We start from the raw sequence: 26,805 nt of genomic DNA, 5'->3' as shown, positions 1-26,805 counted from the left end.
AAAAGGACAAATACTGTATGATCTCACAGATATGAACTAATTATATAATCAAACTTGTAGAGCTAGAATCTAGAATACAGGTTATCAGGGGAAAAAATTGGGGTTAGAAACAAGGAGGTGATGCTTAATTTGCATAGAATTTCTTTTTAAGCTCATTGCCTAGTTTTGAAAATGGATGGAGGTAATGGTAACAGATTATTCTGAGTATAATTAAGAGCACTAAATAATAATGTCAATCTGCTTAAAAGAAGAAACTTTAGGTCATATATATTACTAGAATAAAAGTTAAAAGATAAATCTTAAGAAACAGTGAACCCTATTGTAGATGATGAAGTATAGTTAATAGTACAAAAATATTCTTTCATGAAATTATAACAGATGTATGACACTAATACAAAGTGTTAATAATAGGATGGTATATGGAAAAAATACACCCAATGTAAACTATGAATGATAGTAATAGTATTATTTTGATAATTTTTAGTTATAAAAAAGGTTAACTACTGTTAAGAAAAATTAGTACAATTATAAAAAAGTGCTATCAATTGTAACATGTGTTCCACAGCAATCCAAGGTTTTAGTGGTGGGGTGGTGAATGGGAATTCCGTATTTTATTCATGATTGCTCTGTATATCCACAACTTCTCTTAATAATAATAGTAGATAAGATTCTCAAATTTATTTTCTTATAATGTCTAGATAACAGAGTCAATTAGCTTTCTCTTTCAAGTTTTTGACCTTGAGGGGTACAGATGTCAAAATACTTCCCAGGTTTTTGGATATCACAAGTACGCAAAAGAACTTGCAATGGCTCAACATGCAGAACAAGAATATGTTATCAGAACCCATGGAAAAGATATTGAAAAAAGAACCCTCTGTTTGATTGAAAAGACTTCTTTCATTTCAGAACATATTTAGAGATGCCATTTGTTGAATAACTGTTTTTGTATGTACGTGACATACCAAGTTAGAAATCACATGGATAAAACAAACATCCAAGTTAAATCCCCATTATTTACTCTCATTATAAGGTTCATGTCTCTCATCAAATGACATAATGTATACTTGTGCAACATTGAGCATAGTGAACTACCACATGGTAAGTGTACATGATGTTAGGTGTTTGTACCCAAGTTCTTCAGGGAAAGGCGGTATATACATATCCTAGAAAATCCTAGAAAATTCTTCCTATATTTCTCTAAGGGAATTAAAAAGGAATACGCAAATGTTTTGCATAAATTTAATAACCAGATAAAACAAGTACTGTTCTCTCATGTACTAAGTATTTGCTGACAACCTCTTGCGTGCCAGGTACCCTCATTATGCTTTCATTCTAGTGGTAAAGGAGCTAGACAACAATGAAATCAATATGAAGCCAAATGACATTAAGAACAATAAAGAAAAAGACTCAAAGAGCAGCAGGGGTAGAAAAGCTAAAATGTGACCATTCTTTGATGAGGCAAATGAGGAGATATGAAGCAAGTGAGCCATACAGATGTCAACAGAGAAGAGTTGAAGGCAATGAGCAAAAGTCTCAAAGACACAAAGAATCTTACACAGAAAATGGAAGTGAGCAAAAAAGAAGTAGAGAATGGTAGCAAATGAGGTCTCAGAAATGAAAGGAAAGTAAGGCCATGCATATTTTTAGATTTTACTTTAGAGAGATGGGAAGCCTCTGAAACATTTTCAGCAGAAGTAACATGGCTTGCCTTCGATTTTTAAAAGACCACTCTGGCTGTTAAGTAGAGAACATACGCTAAGAGGCAAGAATCAAAGCAGAAAGACTACTGAGAAATGAATTCCTTTTCTGGAAATAAGATGATGGCTTTAATCAAGCTGATGGCAGTGGAAGTGGTAAAATGTGGCTGAATAATGAATATAACAAAGATGGAGTCAACAGGATTTGCTGATAATCTGAGTATGTGAAACGAAAAATCAAGGATTTTGGTTGAGCTGAGAAAAAGAAAAAAAAAGAGTTGCTACTGACTGAAATAGCAAAAGATAATAAGAGAAGCAGACTTGAAAGGATGAAAACCAAGAGCTTTTTTGGTTTTGTTAGGTTTGAGATGTCAGACCTCTAACTGTTGGATGTATAAGGATAAATCAGAGTTGGAGGTGAAAATATTACAGTTGTCAGAGTATATATGGTAAAGCTCTTACCTAGCTAGAAAAGATAAAGATGGTCAGAGGACTGGGGCATTCCAACATTTAGAAAAAAACTAAGCACTTATCTAAATGATCTTGCTAAATACTGAAACATAAAACCAGTTGAAGCATTTACCCTTGCTTCATTTGCTGCATCAGTTATATACCTAAAAATACAATCTAAGTGTCAGAGGACAGGGAATGCAGTTACCAAACACAAGCTACCTGAAGTTAGAAAATTGTTTTGAAATCATTTTTAAAAATTGAGTCTAAAAATATTAAAAGATGATACTGCCATAGTATGTCCAAATGAATAAATTTTAACAAAAAACAGAATGCACACATGCACATATATATATATGTAAAATTTAAAAATGGGGGTTATAGTGTTAGCCCAACTTCTAGGCTGAACTATAAAATGGTACTCTTTACAGCTGATAATTTTAACATGTTTCCTTCTCCAAAGGAAATAGGCAACACGAATTACTAAAAATAAATAGGCATGTTCTTTAAGTATATATATATTAGTATTGGAAGTTATCCTTGATTTCTCTATTGTCTCACATATTCAAATTAGCAAATCCTGTTGGCTACAAAGCAAAACTTCAAACATCATGCCACAACAGGTAACAAGACATCCTAGTTAATCCTTAAGAAAAATTAAGAAACTTTCATAAATTATTTTGTAAATCAAGCCTTGCAAGATTATGGCAGGAAAAAACCTCTACCTACAATCCTTGCTAGACTGCTCCTTGGTTATATTTCTATAGGTAGGGAAACTGCCAGAAATAGTGGCAGACAGGAAGGCTTAGCACTAGATTGGCACAGCAATAATGTCTAAAGTCTTAGATGCCTTTACCCCAACATCATGATAGTTCAAATTACTGTTAACATAACCCAATCAACTCGAAAAGTATGACACCCTACCTATTTTAAGCAGTACATAACACCAAAATTTCACCTGGATTCTTTATTCATAGGTAGAAAACATTATTAATACCCATAACAGGGAAGTGGGTTTGGCTCAACGGATAGAGCATCCACCTACCACATGGGAGGTCCAGGTTCAAACCCAGGGCCTCCTAACCCATGTAGTGAGCTGGCCCATGTGCAGTGCTGATGCGCACAAGGAGTGCTGTGCCATGCAGAGGTGTCCCCCGCGTAGGGGAGCCCCACATGCAAGGAGTGCACCCCATAGGGAGAGCTGCCCCATGCGAAAGAGGTGCAGCCTGTCCAGGAGTGGTGCTGTGCACACGGAGAGCTGACACAGCAGGATGACAGAACAAAATGAGACACAGATTCCCAGTGCTGCTGCCAGAAATGCAAGCGAATGCAGAAGAGCACATAGTGAATGGACATAGAGAGCAGACAACTGGGAGGGGGGGGAGGGGGGCAGGATAATTTTTTTAAAAATTACTAACCAAAGTATTAAAAAAAATAGGGGAAAAAATACCCATAACAAATTGTTTTTTCACTATTTTTTTATTTTGAAACATTCTATACTGATCCAAAGCACAAATTCTATACCCAAGCAAAAATCCCACTTCCTCCCTCCCCGCATACTGTGGAAATATCTGCAAACTCTGTCATTTCCAGCTATCTAAGTGACATGATACAATGTGTCCTGATGTGCCCTGCTTATTTCAATTAGCTAAATGTTTTCAAGGTTCACCCATTTTTCAGCATGTCTCAGAACTGCATTTCTTCCAATAGCTGAATAATAAATATTCCACTATATGCATGTACCACATTTTGTTTACTCATTCGTTCATAAACACATAGGTTTTGTCCACCTTTTGATTATTGTGAATGCTGCTATCAACAGTGGTATACATATATCTGAATATGTCCCTGTTTTCAATTTCTTTGGGTATATACCCAGAAATGGAATTGCCAGGTCAAATGGTAATTCTATTTTCAACTTTTTGATACCACCCCATTGCTTTCCACAGAAGCTACTCAATTTTACATTCCTGCCAACAATGCCCTAGGTTCCAATTTTTCCACATCCTCTCACTTATTTTCTGTCTTTTAAATAAAACCCATCTTCTTGGGCATGAAGTGATAACTTGTGTGGTTTTGACATGCAGTTCCCTAATGGATAATGATGTTGAACATCTTTTCATATGTCTGTTGGCCAATTGTTCATCCTCTCTGGAAAAATGTTTGAGCAAGTCTTCTGCCCAATTTTAAACTGGGTTGTGTTTTGTTGTTGTTGTGTTCTATGTATATTCTGGATATTAAGTCCTTATCAGATACATGTTACACAACTATTTCCTCCATTCTGTAGGCTCTCTTCTCTTTTGTTAATATCCTTTGATACACAAATGTTTTCTAATTTTGATGAAACTGAATTTATTATTTCTTTTGTTGCTTGTGCTTTTGGTGTCACATCTAAGATCTGCCCACTGGCTCTCTTCTAAGGGTTTTATAGTTTTAGCTTTATGGTTAGATCCTTGATCCATTTTTAGTACTTGGTATCCTTATCAAAAATCAATTGGCCATAGATGTGAAGGTTCATTTTTGGACATTCAATTCTATTCCATTGGTCTATTTGTCTATCTTTATGCCTGTAACACACTTGTCTGATTACATAGCTTTGTCATATATTTTAAAATCACTGTGAGTCCTCCAACTTGGTTCTTATTTTTCATAATGTTTTGGGCTATTCAGGACCCAATGCAGTTCTGTATAAATTGGAGGATTAGTTTCCTATTTCTGCAAAAAAAAATTGTTGGAATATTGATAGGTGTAACAGTTTGAAATTCTTTCGTGAATCCCAATTATGATTTTTAACTAATCCATACCTGTGTGTGAGAGGCCCTTTTGGTGGAGTCCCTGCCCTCTTGCTGGGTCTGACAAAAATGGAGGAACGGACAGACAGAGACAGAGAGATAAGAGAAGTCGCCATATTGATCCTGCAAAGTGAGAGAAAGGACTCCAATTTTGCCCACAGCTGGGCTGCAAGGAGAGAAGCCCCCAGGAGGCTCAAAGAGCTAAGGTCCAGGGAGAGATGAGCCATATGCCTGAGGGCTTGCAGGTGAACTCAGGAAGAATATGGAGCAGCCACAACTAAGAGAGGAAAATGAGAGAGGAGGCATGGAAAGAGACAAGCCCTATGCCAGGTTGCCCACAGCTGAGCTCCAGGAGATGGTAGATTCTGGAGGGAAAGGTAGAGATCTCAGCAGAGATCTTCACCATGTGAAGATGGTAGGATCACAAGGAGCCGACTCTGGTGAGAAAGCATCTCTGATGGTGCCTTGATTTGGACATTTCATGACCATGAAACTGTTAAGTTTTTCTCTAAACAAATTTCCCATTATAAAAGCCAACCCATTTCTGATACTTTGCATTGGCAGCCCTGCAGCAAACTAAAACAGTAATAGAGATTGCACTAAATCAATAGACTATTTTGGGTATTACTGATATCTTTATATAGCTAAGTCTTCCAATCCATGAAGATGGGATGTCCTGCCATTTATTTAGGTCTTCTTTAATTTCTTGAAGCAGTATTTTACAGTTTTCTGCATACAAATCTTTCATATCCCTAAAACTTATACTTAGCTATTTTATTCCTTTAGATGCTTTTGTAAATGAAATTGTCTTAACTTCCTCTGTGGGTTGTTCACTGCTAGTGCATAGAAATACCACTGATTTTTACATGCTGCTGTTGTACCCTGCCACTTTGAAGGATTCCTTTACTAGCTCTAATAGTTTTCTTGTAGATTCCTTTAGGTTACTGATATATATAAACCACATTTTCTGCAAACAGAGACTAGTTATTGCTCCTTCCTTCCCAGTTTGGATACCTTTTATTTCTATTTCTTGCCTAAATGTTCTGCAAATAACCTTTCTGTACAGTAGTATAACACTGAATAGCATAGCAAAAGCAAGCCTCCTCGTCTAGTGCTTGAACTTAGGGGGAAACCTTTTAGTCTTTCATGATTGAGGTTTGCTGTATCTTTTCCACAAATGGCCTTTATCATGTTGAAAGTTCCCTTCTATTCCCAGCTGAGTGTTTAAAAAAAAAAAAAAAAAAAAAAGCCAAGAAAGGGTGACAGAATTTAACAAAAGCCTTTTCTGAATCTATTGAGATAATCTTTTGTTTTTTTTCCCCTTCAATCTAATTATGTGATGTATCACATTGATTGAGTTTTCATATATTGAACCACCCTTGCATTCTTGAGATAAATCCCACTTGGTGATGGTGTATAATCATTTAATGAGCTGTTAAATTTGGTTTGCTAGTATTTTGTTAAAGATATTTGCATCTATATTTGTACAGGACATTGGCTCATAATTTTCTTTTCTTGTGATGTCTTTATCAGGCTTTGTTATCAGGGTAATACTGGTCTTAAAGAATGAATGAGGAAGTGTTTCCTCCTCTTAAATTCTTTGGAAGAGTTAGTGAAGGACTGATGCTAATTCTTCTTTAAATGGTTTGACAGAATTCACCAATGAAAATGTCGTAACTATCAAAATTTTTTGCATGCTACTTCAGCATCCATCTTACTTTGGCTAAGCCACTTGGATCAATACTGACCTGTGACTTATTAAAAAAAACATTTTCCACCCCTGGGGCCTAGGCTCCCCAGAGCTAAAACCCACATCTGCATCTACCACCCACACCATCATCATCATCCTACATGCCTCACCCAGAACCGCTGGCCCCAAATGATAAACTAACATCCCCATCATCTTTGGTCTCCCAATCCTTTTCCCTTGTCATGCACATCTGCCTTAAACTAACCAATCTTTGACTCCCAGGGGAAATCTAACTTCCAACCAAGGATCACAATAAAGGCACAAGCCCATAGGCCCTTCTTGCTCTGCTTGTGTACTATCCACCCACTGGCTGAACCACTCAAGCTAATTGTACTTCCCTCTTGACAACCCCCGCAACTCCCTACTGCAGCTCTCCCTGGGACCTATAACAAAATATCAGTCTCAGTTTCCCATTGTTGTCACATCTGAATTCTACCCACCCAGACCCAAATTTAAAATGCAACTTAATTAATTTGAAACAGAAGTCATCTGATACTGGAATTTTCTTTGGTGGGAGGTTTTTTATTGTGTCAACCTCTGTACTTGTTACAGGTTGGCTGAGGTTTTCTATTTTTCCTTAAGTCAGTTTCAGTAATTTGTGTTTCTCTAGGAAATTTTTCCATTTCTTCTAGATTACCTAATTTGTTGGCATACAATTGTAAATACTTCTCTTTTACTTTCTTTTAAGTCTGTAAAGTCAGTAGCAATGTCACCATTTTCATCTCTGATTTTAGTTACATGTGTCTTTTCATTTTCCTTTGTCAGTCTAGCGAAAAGGTTTGCCAATTTTATCATTTTTTTCCCTCAAAAAAACACAATTTTTTGTTGTTGCTGTTGATTCTCCAATTGTTCTTCTATTCTTTATTTATCTCCCCTTTGATAACTATTTTCTTCCTCTGCATCATTTTCTAGTTCCTCAAAGTGTGAGGTTATTGATTTCAGATATTTCTTCCTCTCAAACAGATGTTCATAGCTATAAACTTCCCTCTGAGCACTGCCTTCTCTGCATCCTAACAAGTTTTAATATGTTATTTTCATTTATCTTCAAGTATTTTCTAACTTCCCTTGTAATTTCTTCTTTAACCCATTTGGAATCTTGAGAGAAGTATCCTATCATGCCTTAGATTCTTGTCATCCTTGTGTTTTACTACAACACAAGCTTCAACTGTCTTCTTTTATACATTAATCTTGATTCATTTTCCTAACTTATTCTACCAGGAATCTAGAAACCCCTTATGATATAAGCTGTCCACATCTTCAACTGCTTCATATAATGATCCCTCAACTGCTTACTTTTAACTACAGCAAGGCCATTGGTTATCCTGCAACCCTTTTATGGGAGGGTTTCAGACTCTTAAAACCTTTAAATCCCCCTGTATTCTTCTAATTCATTATATTAAACACTCCCTTCTACTCTCCCCTTCTTTCATGAACTATAACAAATAAACAATATTAATACACGATGTTAATAACTGGATGGTTTGTGGGAAAAAACACCAAAGTTAATATACGGACTATAGTTGGCAGTGATATTTTGATGATGTTTAGTCATCATTTGTAATGAATGTTTCACAACAATCCAAGGTGTTGATGATGAGGCAATTATGGGAATCCTGTATGTTATACATAACTGTCAACTCACAACTTCTCTAAAAAAAAACATTTAAAAATTCATAAAAATAAATTTTAAAAAATACTGTTCAGAACAATTACTTCAGACTCCCTGGTCATGGGCCTTAGACACTGGAAGCGTTTTCCAAGCTCCCTGGGTGACTCTAATTAAAAAAAAATAAAAAAGGGCATTTCTTGAGGAGCTCCGTGGTCACATAAGTTTGAGAAATACTACATTTTATAGCCTTTTCTTAAAGATTCACGATGTATACCTCTAATTTTAAAAAGTTTCGGTATAGAAATTTGTTAACTCTACATTTCTTAAATTTACTTGAAAATGGAATCCTTTTTTCAATGAGGCCTTAGCAACAACTCAAAGAGACCACTGTTTCATGCAAAACAATTCAGAAGCAGCAGTATTTACTGGGAAAACTGATGGCCATCGATGGCACAAGAGACACTGACTGTCCCCCATGCTCACCTATGAACATATTTAATATTACATATCCATATCTACCTCCTTCTATTTTTAGAAGGATCATTAATGCAAGCTCAATCCTATACTCTTCATTTGAACCCTTATTGCCTTGAAAATCCTGCCTCAATACTATCTTTCCTATTTTAACCTTCTTAGAAAGTCCTCACAGTCAAGCACTGAAGTTTACCTTACTTTACTTTATAAATATTTGTCTTAATTCTAGAAAAATAGGTCTTCAATTCCTATTACACCACCACCCTTTCTGAGGCTCTCATTGATTATACTACTGCAGCCCTCGTCACTCTACCACAACACATTTCTTGTCTGTCCTGTTTCTCTGCTGCCAATGTTATAAAAAATGTCGAGCAAGGTTACTACTGCTCCCCTACTTACCAAATTATTTACTGGTTCCCAAATACTACAAGACATAGGACAAAGCCTTTTACACGTATGTAAGGCCCTCCACAACCTAGCCCTTTCTATCAAGTTGTATCTTCCTTATTTTCAGTCTAAAATATAAAAATCCTCAACAGCCTACCACTCCCTACACTTAAAATAATGCATTATATTTGAAGCAGTCTAAGGCAGCATAAAAGGCACCACAGGCTCAACCAAGTTACACTTACATTCGGCTAGCTTCAATGTCGTCAGACTGAGGTTCTCCTGGTGATCTGTAAAATGCAATTGTGAAAAGTTAAAACATAATACTGCATACTCCAAAAAAGTTAAGACATGTTATTTTGGAAAACATAATTGAAATCAAGATTTAAACACTAACTAAAATTAAACAGTGCTTCTGTTTATTTAAAGGTTGCAATAAACAAAAAAATAAGATTGCCATACAACAAAGTTTTTATAAGGGCTGGACTAATAAAAAATTCTGCAAATTTTTTTCAAGGAAAAGGAAACTCTAAACACTCCATTAAGGTACCAAAATATAAACCAGAATGATAAAATGTAATTATTCACAAAATCAAATATTTATAATAAAAACACGTAACTTTGAAACTTTCTACAGCCAAATTTTGCTTATCCACAATAATATAAGGATTTATTGGTATTCATATCCCAAACTTTAGATCATGGATCAGCAAACTATTCCCTGACTTGGAAAACTGAGGCCTGGGCTAGTTGCCTATAAAGTTTTACTGAAACACAGCCAACTACCATTAATTTACATATTTTAAAGACTGCTTTCATGTTACAAAAGAATAATTGAGGAGTTGTCACAGAGACTGATGGTCCACAAAATCTAAAACATTTTTTACCTGTCCCTTTAAGAAATCTCTGCTCCATACAATTCAAACTCAAATCTAATTAACTGCCTTGACAAAATTTTGAGATACTTAAAAGATTTACCATTCTGATCATAATTATCTCGATTCAATAGTGAAATTACCTTTCCCTAAAAACACACTAGGCAGAAGGTGCTACCTGTCAAAGTATACTACCCTGTATGCCACTCATTTTCTATTATTTCTGAGTGTTCCTAGCTTATGTCGCAGTATTCAAAATTCTAAGACACTAAGAAGCCTTTCATTTCCATTTTAGGGATATGGACCAATTTTTCCTATCCCTACCATGCTGTTAAAAAATTAAATTTCTGTTACTCTATCATCTTTCAATGAATATTAATGAGTCAACAATAATGCTTATTTCTAATATTTTTAAGTCCCTAAAATAGGTAAAATAATCTTTAACTCAAAAGCTAAATTTTCAAAGTGGCATGGAAAGGACTTGATTTCTGAATTAATCACTGACTTTTAACACTTCAAACTCTAAACAAATTTAGCTGAAAAAAACCTTAAAAACAGAAACATGGGAGAAAAATCAATTTTCCACATTCTTTAGCTTTAAAAAACTCATTTCTTTATCAGACTTTCAAAACTGCCTCTCACTGCAGGGTTTAAGACTTTATTCAGATTCTGAGGGCAAGATATAAGTAAAAAAGAAGAAAAAGAAAGAGAGAGAGAAAAGACTCCAGCTCAATAATATAGTTTATAGATCTTCTTTATAGTATATTTAAATTTCAGCTTTGCACAAAATTATGTAAAAGAGCTAAAAATTGAGGCATGCTGGAGGTGGAAGTGACTTGGCAGCGACAGGAATGCAAAAATTTTCACTCCACCCTATCCCCCAGGGAGTAAGCAAATCACCTCTGACACACCTGGTCTCCACCAGCCTTGTGGGTAAGAACCCCAAGATTGCTTCCAAACTTGTATCTCCCAGACAGAAGAGCTAAAAACTGATGATAACCCCATGTACCAGCTGACTCATTTTTGTAAGTGCGACCCTCCAGCATCAGATGTCATATAGTAAGGAGGCAGAGCAGGCTTGTAAAACAAACAAACAAAAAATAAACCTGCTGGCACTAAGGGAAGAGAGGCAGATTAGAAAGCTTTCAAACACGTAGGCAGCAAAACTTTCAAAATTAACAGGAAAAGATAAAGACAGACAGAGGGAAAAAATGAGGACATGATGACAAGGAAATTTAAAAAATACTGCAAAAAGATAAGACAAGGCAAGAAGGAAAATAAATCCAAGTCTTTGAGGCATAATATGAAACCACAGCAAAGTTTTGAGATTCTGCAATGGGACATAGGTTAAATACATCACTGAATGGTAAATACATAGTACTTTTCTGATTTCTGTTCCCTAAACAAGAGAAAATGTGAATAGTATCAAAATATCACCAAATTGTTGGTAAATATATTGGATTATTATATAATATTAAAATGTATTAAAATGAGCTACTAAACACCAATAAAAGTCAAACCAATTCAGTCTAAAATAGGTTCTTAACAAGGGGCCCATGAGCTTGAATTTAAATTAAAAAAAAAAAAAAATTTTGTGCGGACGTGTTGGTGCCGGTGCGATATATTTATTAAATAATACACAGTATACTGTGGACGTAATAAGAGGTCTGTGGTTTTCAAGTGACTGGCAGAGGGGTCCATGGAAAAAAACGGTTAAGAACCCTGGACTAGAAAAAGGATTGAAATATTTTAACCCTAAAGTAGACCTGTCCTTGATCATTTACACATAGCACAGGTTAATTTCTATTCAAGTTCAATTTTAATCAAGAGAAAAAATGATTATACAAAATAAGTAGAAACACTTTTCTTGCATCAAGTAGTAGGTAATAGTAAAGTCTGAATAAATGTGTAAGTCATCCTGCTTACAGTACATGACTTCAAATTAATATTCTAAGTAAGCGTTACCAAAAACTATCTTAAGATTCAAACTCTCCAAACTATGAAATATCTAACATCTGGCAGTAGTTTTCAAACTTTATATTGTCCCTTAAAAGGCTTTATTTCCAAGTGACTGGAATTTTGAAAGAATCCAGTATGTGCTTATAATTTTGCCACATTCAGGACATATAATCAAGGAGGGAGGATACTGACTTAGGATAACCTAAAGTTTGTCAGTATAACAAATCAGAAAATAATTTTTGAAAGTGTAACAATAAGCAAGTAACATTAGAAAATAAAAAATATTAGAAAATAAAAAAATAAATCCTGCCAACAGTCTCAATTTTAGGTCTTGATACAAAGTGCAGAAAATGTAATCACAAACACCCACTATTCTGAATACTGCAGTATGAACTAGCAAATTCAAATGGTGGCTCACTTCCAATAATACTGGGTGCAGCTTCTCCATCCTGCAAGCCACTCCTTTTACCTCCACTGTAACTCTCTAGGAGAGAAAAGTATACTAGTTTTATTAAAGTTGTAAAACTTCTAGAGAAGTGTTAAACTTTCATCACATAAAAGGTACATTTAAAATTTTAAAATTAAGAAACTTTTCACACCTTTTTTTATAACGCTCAGAATAAAATGTCTATTTTAAAACTTGAAAATTTTTGAGAAACACAACTGTTTATTCATACAGATAGGTCTTTGGTAATGGCTACCGGTATTTTCAAAGGGGAAAAACGCATGAAAAATTTTAAGGAGATTATATTGGGTAGGTCAACTCTTAGGTCCACTATTATTAGCAGTACTCCTGCCAACTATACATTTTCTTCATTTTATAGCACGTCTATTACTTTACAACAACAGCCTTTTAAAGGCTGTAAAATAATGTTCAAAATTACCTTTTACAAGCTGTGGCCATTCGGTGACATCAGGGTGATCACAGCTTTGAGTCACTGATTAAAAACAGGTTGTCACACGAGTCTAGCTGCTAACTTGATCTGAGCGTAGGCTTAATAATTCTAATAAATTAAACAAACCTTTAGTTAGAACATTTTGTTACTATTATAAACCCAATTCACTGTTCAAAAAGTAATCTTCAAATCTTCAAATTAAGTGTCAATTCAAAACTCACCAGGAAAATGATTGTAAAAATGCTTTTAAGGACTGTTTTCCAACATTTTTTTTTCTTACATGATCTATTCACTTGATAGAATGTGATAATAACCCCTTATACTATTATGGAGTGTTACAGTTTACAAAGCACTTTCATAACCATTATCTCATTTGATTCTCAAAACAACTTTGGTTCTACCTAATCAGGGCAGACACTATAGTAAGAATAAAATAAATAAATAAAAAGCTTCAGAGTGATTAACTGACTTGCCCAAGATTTTTGAATTAATGCTGGAGTTAGGACTAAAACTCAGGTTGGAGTTTTTCTGGTTCCCTTTAGAGTTGCTATGCAGTGTTTCATGATTTAAATACACATAAATTAGCAAAGATTTAGAATGTGGATTAAGAACACAAAATGGTTTAAAAAGGACTATTTCATAAGAAAATACTTAACGGAAAAGTTATATACATACACATTCACACAAATACATACAATGACGTCTAGGGTGGTCTAAACATTGGTTCAACTCCCTTGGATACTGTATGAACAAATAAATGCTCTTCTCTTTCTCAGCTATAAACTAAGATTCAATTTCCTGAAAGAATATGGCAAAAAATGAAAACACATCTTCCTAGTGTCATTATATGCCCTTACTAGAGTATAGCAGAATGTCCCTGATTGTCATGGTTCAAATTTATCAGACATCCTAATCATATAATAGTTTTGGCAGAGACACCATACATGTTGAAATGGGTACCCCAGTATCATTATTCATTTCGTGCAACTAGTTTATCCCACCATGATCACCCCATTAAGCTATATATCCAGGTCAAAAGTGAAAAACGAACTAAGGAAAGATGAGAAAATGCAGAGCAAGAAAAGAAGATCCTTTGTAGTTAACACCGTCAAGCTGGCCACAGACAAGCAGAGAAGGTGTCTACCAGCCTGGATTCAGAACTCATTAGAAAACAGCAATGTATGTGAAAAGTCCAAGAGAATGGTAAAAACATCAATGCTGGGGTCCATACACGAGCTGCCTTTCAACAGTTCTTCAAATCCAGATGAAGGTGAGGGTAGCCCTGAGTATATATAAGTAACAATAATGAGGATTCCAAAAAATGTTGGAATAAATAACTCATTGCTATTCTTATCATAGCTACAGGCAATCGCAAATCTCTAACAAGAACCTAGTTCATCCTTGAGGTCATGTGGGAAAGAGGTAACAAAGCAATGAACAGTGTGGTTATGATGTAGACATCCCTGGTTCTCAGGAGATAAATAGTATATGTGGATTCAGAAAATGCAAATATTATCTAAATCTAACTTTCCAACTTGTAAACACAAAAATAAGTCAAAAATATATTTTAATTGACTAAGAGGTCAATTATTATTAAATAGCTATATGTGTATTTTGAAATTTACTGAGTCAAGATCGTGCTACTATTGCTCCTCCTGTATAAGGTCCATGGCTCACTAATATACAAGACAGGTTTCAGAGCCAAACTGCTTGGATTCAAGTCCCAGTTTGGGTACTTACTAGCAGGGAAATCTTGGGCAAGTGACTTAACCTCTCTGAGCCTCAGTTTCCTCATAGGTAGAAGTAAGATAAGAGTGGTACCAATTTAGAGGACTGCCACGAGGATAAACAAGATAGTATCTAAAGTACTCAGAACAGTGCCTAGGACAGAATAAGAGCTTGGCAAATACAAGGCATTATAAACACTTACACTCTGATGGTCAAATATGTGCCCCCAGCCCCGAATCTTCATGTATGCACATTATTTTACTTTTCCTAGCACAATGATTTTTCTAAATTCTTTCAACACCCAACGTAGGGCCCTCATACAGTTGACATTGGTAACATAGTTATTTATGTAGCTCTGTTACCCCACTAGACCTAAGTTCTTTGAGAGTGGGGAATATTTTAAAATGTTACGCTAGTGTGCATCCCCCATCAGCATCTAGCACAATGCTTTGAAAATGGTGGGCAACCAAACATATTTGTCATTATCCTAACATTCAGTCCCCAGAGAGACAAGCCATGACATTAAGATATACATGCAATATGAATTCTAAGAAGTAAAATGGAAACATACCATATTTCGCCAAACTTCTGACGAGCTGGTGAATTCTAAAATCAGGTTCTTACAGATTTTTAACCTAAAATATAAAACACTTCACTCAATTCTTTTTATATGAACTGGATAGACTTTCAAAAATAAATATACTTTTCAGTAAAATACTTGACTAAAATTTACTATAAGATAAAAAAATTCATTTTCTGTAATGTGTATGAAGATTCAAAAACGTTATCAATAGACAAATTACCCTCCTGCTGCTGCCAGGATGTGTGGAAGCTAGCTAGGCAGGCCTTGTGGCCTTAGTGCTTTCAGCTGGCACAGCCATGCTTCCTATTTTCATCCACAGAGCTTAGTGCTTTCCATTCCTCTTCTCTCCCTCCAAAAGGACCAAAAACACATGAAAATATATGAAAACTGTCTGACTATATGGCTCTTATCTCTTAGATACCTACTATAATTTAGCTTTTAAATAAATTCTCTATGCTGAGCTTCTACTATGCTATGTACAAGTATTTGTCCACTTATGCATTTGTCCACTACCTCTAGGAGTGGCAGCCTTGGGAAAGTCCTATGACCTCAGGTATCTATCTGTAATTGGAGATAATACCTGCCTATCCTGCTGGGTTATTGCAAATATTAATGTAGCAAATGTATGTAGAGCAATACCTGGCACATAAAAGAATCCCTATATATTGTAGCAATTGATTATTTCTTAAACCTACCATTTAATATGTCTATTAAAACTTAACTCTTGGCAGCGGACTTGGGCCAGTGGTTAGGGCATCCGTCTACCACATGGGAGGTCCACGGTTCAAACCCCGGGCCTCCTTGACCCATGTGGAGCTGGCCCATGTGCTGTGCTGATGCGCGCAGGAAGTGCCATGCCACGCAGGGGTGTCCCCGTGTAGGGGAGCCCCAAGCGCAAGGAGTGCGCCCCATAAGGAGAGCCGCCTAACGCGAAAGAAAGTGCAGCTTGCCCAGGAATGGTGCCTCACACATGGAGAGCTGACACACAACAAGATGACGCAACAAAAAAAAAGAAACACAGATTCCTGTGCCGCTGATAAAGATAGAAATGGACAAAGAAGATGACGCAGTGAATAGACACAGAAAACAGACAACCAGGGTGGGGGGTGGGGGGGAAGGGGAGAGGAATGAATAAATAAATAAATCTTAAAAAAACAAAAACAAAACTTAATTCTTACCAAAAAATAAATTTTGAAGCTTAAAATACAACTCCTAATAACCACTATAAATTCTTAGCTCATTTGTACACAACTGGGAGTAATTCTTAGTGGGGGAGGAATTGAAATCTTATAATTTTATCATATATAAAAAAAATCAAATCCCACAAATTAGAACCCCACCCAGTATCCTCTAGGGTGACAGTAAAAAAAATAAACTGCATATAATTATTTTGCTATTATGAACTAAATATAATGAGCAAACTCATGGAGTTAATAGCTAGAATGTAAGTCACCAGAGACTAGAATGTGTATAGAGAATGGAAAGCTGAGGACCTGTGCAGAATTGGTAAAAGGTTGTTTGTAAATGAACAGCAACAGTGAAAATACGTCAGAGTCTGTAATTAGTAGTACTAACATGTGGGTATGATAGTAGATTTATTTTTGGAATAATGAAAGTGCTCTAATATTGACTGAAGTGATGAATGCACAACTTGATGATTATACCAAATGCTAATGATCATACACTTTAGGTAAGTTATATGGTTTATGAACAAAAAAATAATAGGGTGGGTTGGGGGAAACTAGACCAAATTTAAGATATGGACTATAGTTAGTAGCAATACTTTGACCATGCTCTTTCATAATCTGTTACAACTGTTTCACAACAACAATGCAAGATATTTATGGAGTGGTGATGCATGTGAGTCCTGTATGGTGTTATGCATGTTCACATATGAATGATAAACTTTAATAAATCGTTTTTAAAATGGAAAAAAAAAAAAAAAAAAGAGCTAGGTTTTAAGACCTGAGTGGCCTGATTCTCAAACTTTTGTCTATACAGAGTAGGGAAGCCTGTAAAAAATGCAGATTCTTTGGTTCTACTCTCCACTGAGTCAGAGTCTGATTCAGTGCATGAGGGTAGGGGTATACACAATGTTGCCAAAACCTGCTAATCCAACCTCTCTCCCCAGACTAGACCAAACTTCTAGAGAACAGGTCTATCATTCACTTTTATTCTTCCAATGCTTGAAAAAGTTCACAGAATTAACATCTTAAAAAAGAGAAAACTTTTCCCTTAGGTGACTTCAAGTAAGTTAAGTAAAAGCAGAGTCAACATTCAAACCTAAGTTGTCTAATTCTAAAGTTCATGCCCTTTCCTTTATACCGCACTTCTCAGTTCTAATTTATACTTAAACCCTGTCAATTTTATCACTGAACTCTCTCTTGCTTCCCTTTTGTCCGATGCTTACCAACATTATCAGACTGTCCTTACTGTGGTTTCCCCTGTCTACGCTTGACTTTTCTGCAAGAATTATCTTCCTAAAACTTTATTCTGGCCACCTTACTCCCATGTTCAAAAGCGTCTGTGGCTTCCCAGTGCCCACAGAATAAATTTCAAACTCTTTCACATATCACTTGAGGCTTATGCCCCCACCCAACCAAACATGCCTTACTATCCACTATATGACATCATCACCAGATATCTAAGGATACAGTCCCAACACTGGATCACTGGCTATCACAGACTGGCTATCTATATTGTTCACTTTAATGCTTTTGCTTCTCTGGAACCCCACCTCATATTCTCCTGTCCTTTACTAACATCCATTCCCCAAATCCTAACCATCTATCCTGCCCTGTTAAATTCTTTCTTACCTAAAGGATATCTTTGACTGGACTAAGATCTTCATAAATAACCACCATCCTTTGGACTTTACTATATGTTTCTAATACAATAATAGCATTTATTCTTTTCTACTGTACAGTTATTATTTTCTACCCAAGTATGTTTTCCTAACACCACACCTATCCCTCCAAACAAACAAAAAAGGAATCAGGATGCATGGCCTGACAAAGTATTTTTAGATGGTTTCAAATGCAATTTATGGATGAACAAACAAGTATATCATTTCTCCTCAACACAAATTTAATCCAATGCCAATTTAACAAAAGTTTATTTCAAAGAGTAAATATGTAAGAATAACCAAGAAAATGTTGTATTTCTAATAGAAGAATAATGTCCCCTTCCCCAGAGAACTTACCCTGTCAAATATTAAAGCATATTAAATAATATAAAATCACAATATCTCCAAAAAACTTTGACAGTATCTAGTAAAACTGAACATAGACCCTATGATTTTAAAACTCCACTTCTAATTATATATCAAACAGAAATGAGTACATACATTCATAAAAATACATCTACTGGAATGCTTAGAGCAGCAGTATTCTTAAGAACTCCAAACCAAAAACAACTAAAATGCCCATCAAGAACAGAATGGATACATTGTTGTGTATTTAAAAAAAGGAACAAAAATACTATAATACAGCAACAAGCATAGATTACTACCACAACCAACAGTGTGAATTAATCTCACAAATATAATGTTGAGTCAAAGAAGCTAGAAGCCAGATACAACAAAATGTGTGCTGAATGATTCTACTTATATAAAGTATAAAATAAGGTGAATTTAATCTATGCAATTATAAATCAAGACAGTCATAATTCTTGGGGGACAGCAGGAGTGACAGAGTACAAAGGGCCTCGAAAGTGCTGCTGCCATTTTTTCTGTTCTTGAATGCTGGCTACGCATGTGTACTCAGTGTGTGAAAAGTTCAACAAGCTTATGCTAATAAGCGAACTCTTAAAAGATATGATAAAGGATGATATGAACATTATATATAGAAAGAGTAAGTCGAGAAGAAGACCCCAAGGCTCATGACAATTGCTTCCCATGAAAAAAAGAAATTGGACAAAATACATGAAACAGCTGTTTTCAGACACTGGACATGAGGCAACGCAGGACTGTGATCCATAAAAGAAAAGAATCAAATGAAGTGAGCTCTATCACTGCTGGGATTTCTATCTGGAGTCTAGGGAGTCCACACTGTAGTCTAGGGAGGAGTAACCCAAGCAGAGGGGAGCAGCCCCACTGAGGTGAGTAAAATTTGTATGGCAGAGTGCCAGAAAGAGGGAGAGTCATGCAAAGAAATAAATCTATGTGGGGTGTCCTTTGAGCCTGTTGATGTACATTCAGCTGTGCATGAGTAAGGTGAGAGACTTTCCTTAAGACTGGGGAATGAGGAGCTGGGAGCTAAAACATTCTCATAGGAATTCCCTCCACTGGGAGCATTCAGTAGAGACCCCATAAATGTCAAGACTTAGTCATACTTAGTACCCTTAAACCTTCTCAAGACACACCTGAATATCAACATTTGATCCCTTGTAGGGACCAAGCTAACCAGCATGTTACTTAGCTGCCTGCCAAGTAATACTATAATGTCAGAATCCAATAAGAAATTATTAAATATGTGAACAAGCAGGAAAATATGACCTATACCCAAAATCAATTAGACAAATTGATGGAATTAGTAGACAAGGGCTTTCCAATGCCTATTGTAAATATGCTCAAGGATTTTAAGTAAAATATGAAGAAATGAAAAAACTGATGGAATTAGTAGACAAGGGCTTTCCAATGCCTATTGTAAATATGCTCAAGGATTTTAAGTAAAATATGAAGAAATGAAAAAACATGGAAAAGAAATGAACCTTCTAAAAATGCAAACTCTAGTATCTGAAATTACGTGACTGCAGAAAGCAAATATAGCAAAATGTTAATTGTGGAATTACGTTCTATAATTATTCCACTCTGTGCAAACTGGAAATTTTAATAATAAAATGTTAAGAGGCATAATAAAGTCATTTTATTCTTTTATTTTTAATATTTATTTATTTCTCTCCCCTTCCCCCCCACCTCGGTTGTCTGTTCTCTGTGTCTATCTGCTGCGTCTTCTTTGTCCACTTCTGTTGTTGTCAGCGGCACGGGAATCTGTGTTTCTTTTTGCTGCGTCATCTTGTTGTGTCAGCTCTCCGTGTGTGGGGCACCATTCCTGGGCAGGCTGCACCAAATAGCTCTCCTTACGGGGCGCACTCCTTGCACGTGGGGCTCCCCTATGCGAGGACACCCCTGCGTGGCACGGCACTCCTTGCGTGCATCAGCACTGCGCATGGGCCAGCTCCACACGGGTCAAGGCTGCCCGGGGTTTGAACCGCGGACCTTCCACGTGGTAGACGGAAGCCCTAACGCTGGGCCAAGTCCATCGGCCATAATAAAGTCATTTTAATATAAATAAAAGTTGAGAAATTTCATGGCCAATAGAACAATGTTAAAGGAAGCTCTTCAAATAGAAGAAAAACAGCACCAGATAAAACTTGAAAGTTACCAAAAGGAATGAAGAGTGACAAAAATGGCAAATACATGGATAAATATAAAAGAACATAATTCTTGTTTTTAAAATTTCTTTACAAGATAATTGACCATTTAAAGAAATAATTACAACATGTACTGTGGCATTTGTAACAAATGCAGAAGTAAAATATAAGACTACTATAGCAAAAAGGATGGGGGAGGGCAAAAGGAATTATACTGTTCTAACCTACTTGCATTTAGATGAAGAGGTATAATAGTTTTGAAGGTAAAATGGGATATGTTATTGTAAATCCTAGAGCAATCCTGAAAAAAATAGAGGTATAGCTTAATAAGCCAATGGTGGATATTAAATGAAATTCTAAAAACTGTTCAATTAATCCAAAAGACAGGAAAAGGGAAAAAAGGAACAAAGATGGGACAAACAGAAAATAAATAGTAAGATGGTAATCTTAAACCAAACCATACTGACAATTACAATAAATACAAGTAGAATGAATACTCAAATGAAAACCAGAGACTGTAAAATAGGATGAAAAAGTTGTAACTATATGCTGCCAAAGAGAATGCTAAATTTAGCATATAAGTTAAAAGTATAAGGATGTAAAAGGACATAATGTGCAAGCACTAATAAAGTAGGCGTAGCTATTCTGATTTAGACAAAGTAGACTTTAGGACAAGGAATATTAACAGAGACAAAAATGTGGATGCACATATAAACGAAGCTTCAAAATACATGAAAGCGGGGGAACGGATGTGGTTCAAGCACTTAAGTGCCTGATTCCCACATGGAAGTTCCTGGGTTCAGTTCCCATGCCTCCTAAACACAAAAATGAAACAAAACAAAAAACAAAAAAAACAAAAAACTATGAAGCAAAAATTGAGAAAACTGAAAGATGGCAAATTCACATTTATAATAGGAGATTTCAGTAACTCCTTTCTCAGTAATAAAGTACATAGCCAGATAATAAGTAATGATACTGAAGAAATTCTTGTAATACATACACCTAAAGAAGCACTTGTTTTTATCTAGAATACAAAAAAGGGGCAAAATATTTTAACACACTCACAAAAGAAAATATACATTTGGCCAATAAACACATGGAAACACATCAACATTAGTCAACAGGGAGAAACACAATGAGATACTGATAACAAACCCATTAAGACATCTGCAATTACAGTGACTGAAAGTAGCATATGCTGACATGGATTTGGAGAAATTGAAATCCTCCTAAGTTGCTGGGGAGGATGTAAAACAGTATGAACCATTATAAAAACAGTTTGACAGTTCTTTATAAATTTAAACACTTGTTTACCATGTGACCCAGCAATTCCAATTGTAGGTGATTACATCTGTAGAAAAAGATATTCATAAAGACTTATACACACAAAGTAACTTTATTCACAACAGCCTGAAACTAGAACCTATATTCATCAAAAAAACAGGTAAACTGTGGCATAGCCATATTATAAAACAACAAAAAACTAGTGATACACTAAGAATGGATGAATCTCAAAAATATTATGCTTTGTGAAAGAAGCCAGACACATGAAAGTATATATGATTCCATTTATATGCAATTCCAAAACAGGCAAAACTAATCAGAGTGACAGAAAGATAAGTGGTTGCTTCGAGCCAGGAGAGAAGAATGACTGCAAGAGGAGGGAACTTTGTGGAGTAAATCAGATGTTCTGTGTCTACATGATGGCGGTGGTATATGTATTTCTCAAAATGTATGAAAGAGAACATTCATTTCATTAAATGTATATTATACTTAAATAAACCTGATTTCTCAAAAGCTTATGAAAACTTAATACATAATAAGGTGACATTTTAAATCAGTGGAGAGAGGATTTCTTAAGTGGCTGAGACAATCAGCTAGCCAAATAGAAGGAACAAATACAGGCCAAATGCAACCCAGATACTAACTCATATCATATACAAAAATATGAATATATTATAGATCTAAGCCTGTAAATCTAAACCTGTAAGGCAAAATCATAAAAGTGTTAGAAAAAAATGTAAGAGATTAGTTTGTGATCCTCGTAATAATGCTGAAAGTTGGAAGGCATAGAAGAATGACAGATTAGCCTATGTAAAAATTGTTAAATTTCTTAGGGAAGCTGTCAGTTTACAGAAAAATCATGCATAAAATACAGCTGTCTCACATCCTGCCCCATTATTAAAACACTGCATGAACTTATTTTATGAGGCTCTCATCCTAATATCAAAATCAAGATAAAGGTATCAACAAGAAAACTATACACCAATATCCCTTACGAACAGAGTCGCAAAAATCCTCAATATTAGCATACTGAATCTCCTGTACCCCTAAACACTTTGTGTCTCATATCTTCTACTTATTTTTTCTCTTTAGCACCACTGACACATATTTTACAAATCTTGTTAATAATTTCTTTTTCCCCTACTAGAATATAAGCTCCACGAAGGCAGAGATTTTGACTGGTTTTGTACACTGCTGTTTCCCCCTCCATTTAAAGCAATTCCTGGCACACAGAAAGTACTCAATAAATAGTTGCTAAGAATGGAGTAGATGGCCATGTAGCCGTTCACCTGGAAAAACTTCTATTGAACATATATATATTTATAATATATCATTAAGAAAAAAAAACTAGTAGAGAAAACAAACTAACTAATGCAAAAATATATACAAGAAATTCTTTGAAGAAAACAGGGGTAAATCTTCAAGAGCTTGGATGTGGCAATGAAATTCTTAGATGTGACACCAAAAGGACAAGCAACATAAGAAATGAGAGACACAAGACTTTATCGGAATTAAAAGACACCACAGAATGGGAGAAAACACTTGTAGATCATAAACCTGATGAATCCAGTATACAGAATAAATAAGTTTTACAACTTAACAACAAAAAATACACAACAACATTTTTTAATGGGCAAATGACTTGAATAGACATTTCTACAAAGAAGATATAAAAATGGCTGCAAGTAGGGTGGGGGCGGTGGGGTTGATTGGGACCTCATATTTTTTTAATGTAATTTAAAAAATAAATAAATAAATAAATAAATAAAAATGGCTGCAAGTATATGGAAATATGCCCAACATCACTAGTCATTAGAGAAATCCAAGTTTTAGAACCACACTGAAATACTTCTTCATACCCACTAATCCATTAGGATAGTTGTAATAAAAGATAAACAAACAAAATGGAAATAACAAATGTTGGAGAGGATGCGGACAAACAGATCCTTACACACTGTGGTGGGTATGTAAATGGTTCAGTCACTGTGGAACACTGCTTGGTGGTTCCTCAAAAAGTTAATCACAGAATTACCATAGAACCCAACGAGTCTGCTGTTAGATATATACCCAGAGGAACTGGAAACAGTTACTCAAACAATTACTTGAACACAAATGTTCAATAACAGTACTATTCACAATAGATGAAAGATGGAAACAATCCATCCCATCGACTTTACACGAAGAGACATATAAAAAGTGGTTTATCCATACAACTGAGCATTACTCAGCCATGTAAAGGTATGAAGTACTGATACAGTCTACAAGGTGGATTAACCCTAAAAACCACTAAGGGAAGTGAAAGAAGCCAAAGGAACAAACCAAATATCCCAAGGAAATACAGGATTTAAAATAACTAATCAATGATAATCACACAAATTTCCTAAATCAAAGCATTGAAGGAAAATATAACTAAAGATAAAGCATAATAAGACATTGGATAAACATAAAGAACAATTTGAAAGCCTGCAAAGAAATCTAACAGAGCTTATGGGAATGAAAGAAATGATAGATGAGATTAAAAATAGATGAGAGGAGGAAGCAGATGTGACTCAAGCAGATGCGTTCCCACCTACCACATGGGAGGTCCGGGGTTCGGTTCACTGTGCCTCCTAAAGAAGATGAGCCAATGTGATGGGCTGGTGTGGTGAGCTGACCCAACGAACAGACACAACAACAAGGAAGCACAATGAGAGACACAAAAAGTGGTGAGCAGAGGTGGCTCAAGTGACCGGGTCCCTCCCTCCCACAGGGGACGTCCTGGGTTCGGTTTCCAGTGCCTCCTAAAAAGAAGACAAGCACATAACAAATGGACAGAGCAAACAATGAGGGAGGGGAAGAGAAATATATGAAAATAATGTAAATCTTAAAAATAAAAACATCAAAGAAGAGTGGGTGTGGCTCAGTCGTCATGCACCTGCTTCCCATGACGCTAGGTCCAGGGTTCTATCCCTGGTACTTCCTAAAAAAACATTACAGGCACATCACAGCAGATTTGAATTGCTCGAACACTAATAAGTGATATCCAAGACAGAATATCTGAACATGAAAAGGCAGGAGAACAGAAAGAGGAAAAAATGGGAAAAAAGCAACAGGGATGCAGGGAACTGAATGACTATGAAACCTGCAAACATACATGAAAATACTGTCTCAGAAAGAGAAAAGAATGGAAAGGGGGAAGAAAGAATATTTGAAGAAATAATGACAAAAACCTTCCCAACCCTTATGAAAGACATAAATACCAATATTCAAGGACAACACACCCTAAACAGAATAAATCCATAAAGACTGACTCTGAGATACCTATATTCAGAATGACAAGAGATAGAGAGGATTCTGAAAGCAGCAAGAAAAAAGCAAAGCATCACATACAAGAGAACCTCAATATAAGATTAAGTGGAGGACTCTCACTAGAAACAATGGAAGTGAGAAGAAAGTGGAATGATGTGTTTAAGTTATTGAAAGAGAAAAACTGCTAGCCAAGAATTCTGTTATCCAGCAAAAACGTCCTTCAAAAATGAAGTTGAGTTTAAAGTCTTCACAGAAAAATAAAAACTGACTTCACAAGAGACACTAAAGGAGTGCTGCAGCCTGACAGGAAAAGGCAAGGAAGAGGGAAGCGGACATGCCTCAGATGACTGGGCTCCTGCCTAAATCACATGGGAGGCCACTGGTTGGATCCTGTTGCCTCCTAAAGAAGACAGAGAGCTGGCACAACGGGGAGGCATGGCAAGCTGACCCAATGAAAGATACAAGAAGAAAAAACACGAGAGATACAACAAAGCAGGGAGCAGAGGTTCCCAGTGCCTCCTAAAGAATACAGTGAGCCAATGTGATGGGCAGGCATGGCAAACTGACACAGTAAGATCACACAACAAGAGATGTGGGGAGGCAAAACAGAAAGGAAGAACAAAGCAGGGAATGGAGGTGGCTCTCGTGATTAGGCACCTCCTCCTTCCCATATCGGCTCCCGGTGCCTCCTAAAGAAACAAGGAAGACTCACAGACACAGCAAGTGAAAAACCACAAGGGGGTGGGAGAAATAAAATAAATCTTAAAAGAAAGACAAGGGAGAGAGACTTGGAGAAGAGTGTAGAAATGAAGATTAAGAGTACCTTAAAGGGTAAAAAGGTAGACAGAAAGAAGATACGAAAACAGAAAGCCAAAGTATAAAATGAAGTAAATAATGCTTCTAGAGTAATAATATTGAATGTTTTTTTTTTTAAAGATTTATTCATTTATTTAATTTCCCCCCCTCCCCTGGTTGTCTGTTCTTGGTGTCTACTTGCTGAGTCTTGTTTCTTTGTCTGCTTTTGTTTCTTTGTCCGCTTCTGTTGTCGTCAGCGGCACAGGAAGTGTGGACGGCGCCATTCCTGTGCAGGCTGCACTTTCTTTTCACGCTGGGCGGCTTTCCTCACGGGCGCACTCCTTGCGCGTGGGGCTCCCCCACGCGGGGGACACCCTTGCGTGGCACGGCACTCCTTGTGTGCATTAGCACTGTGCGTGGGCCAGCTCCACACGGGTCAAGGAGGCCCGGGGTTTGAACCGCGGACCTCCCATGTGGTAGACGGACGCCCTAACCACTGGGCCAAAGTCCGTTTCCCAATATTGAATGTTAATGGCTTGAATTCCCCAAACAAAATATAGAGAATGATAGAATGGATGAAACACTATGAGCCATCTATATGATGTCTACAAGTGACTCACTTAAGATGTAAGGACACAATCAGGATGAAGGTGAAAGGTGAGAAAAAGATATTCAACACAAACAGTAACCAAAAAAGATCTGGTATACTGATACTAATATCAGACAAATTAGATTTTAAATGCAAAACTGTTACAAGGGATGAAGAAGATCCTTCTATATTAATAAAAGGGGCAATTCACATGAAGAAATAACTATAATAAAAATGTATGCACCTAACCTGGGTGCCCTAAAATCTATGAGGCGC

General features: G+C 36.1%; 1 protein-coding gene across 6 annotated transcripts in view; it reads right to left on the bottom strand.

The window, feature by feature from the left end:
• UBE3A (ubiquitin protein ligase E3A) overlaps window positions 1-26,805 on the bottom strand; it is a 131,183-nt gene that overhangs the window by 63,739 nt on the left and 40,639 nt on the right. The window contains exons 2-6 of one of the 6 annotated variants that reach the window (XM_071214397.1): window positions 15,189-15,252; window positions 12,878-12,997; window positions 12,412-12,477; window positions 10,946-11,111; window positions 9,405-9,449 (exon numbers count right to left, since the gene is read on the bottom strand). In XM_071214397.1, the coding sequence (XP_071070498.1) occupies window positions 9,405-9,406 (2 nt within the window). In that variant the 5' untranslated portion in view covers window positions 9,407-9,449; window positions 10,946-11,111; window positions 12,412-12,477; window positions 12,878-12,997; window positions 15,189-15,252. The remainder of the gene's footprint in view (window positions 1-9,404; window positions 9,450-10,945; window positions 11,112-12,411; window positions 12,478-12,877; window positions 12,998-15,188; window positions 15,253-26,805) is intronic. The other 5 variants (XM_012524017.4, XM_071214396.1, XM_004447263.5 and 2 more) reach the window with 5 other exon arrangements.

The sequence above is a fragment of the Dasypus novemcinctus genome, chromosome 3 (assembly GCF_030445035.2).
Source record: "Dasypus novemcinctus isolate mDasNov1 chromosome 3, mDasNov1.1.hap2, whole genome shotgun sequence".
Classification (NCBI taxonomy): domain Eukaryota; kingdom Metazoa; phylum Chordata; class Mammalia; order Cingulata; family Dasypodidae; genus Dasypus; species Dasypus novemcinctus.
Note: the sequence above shows the minus strand (reverse complement) of the source record. Positions and strands in the feature narration are given on the sequence as shown.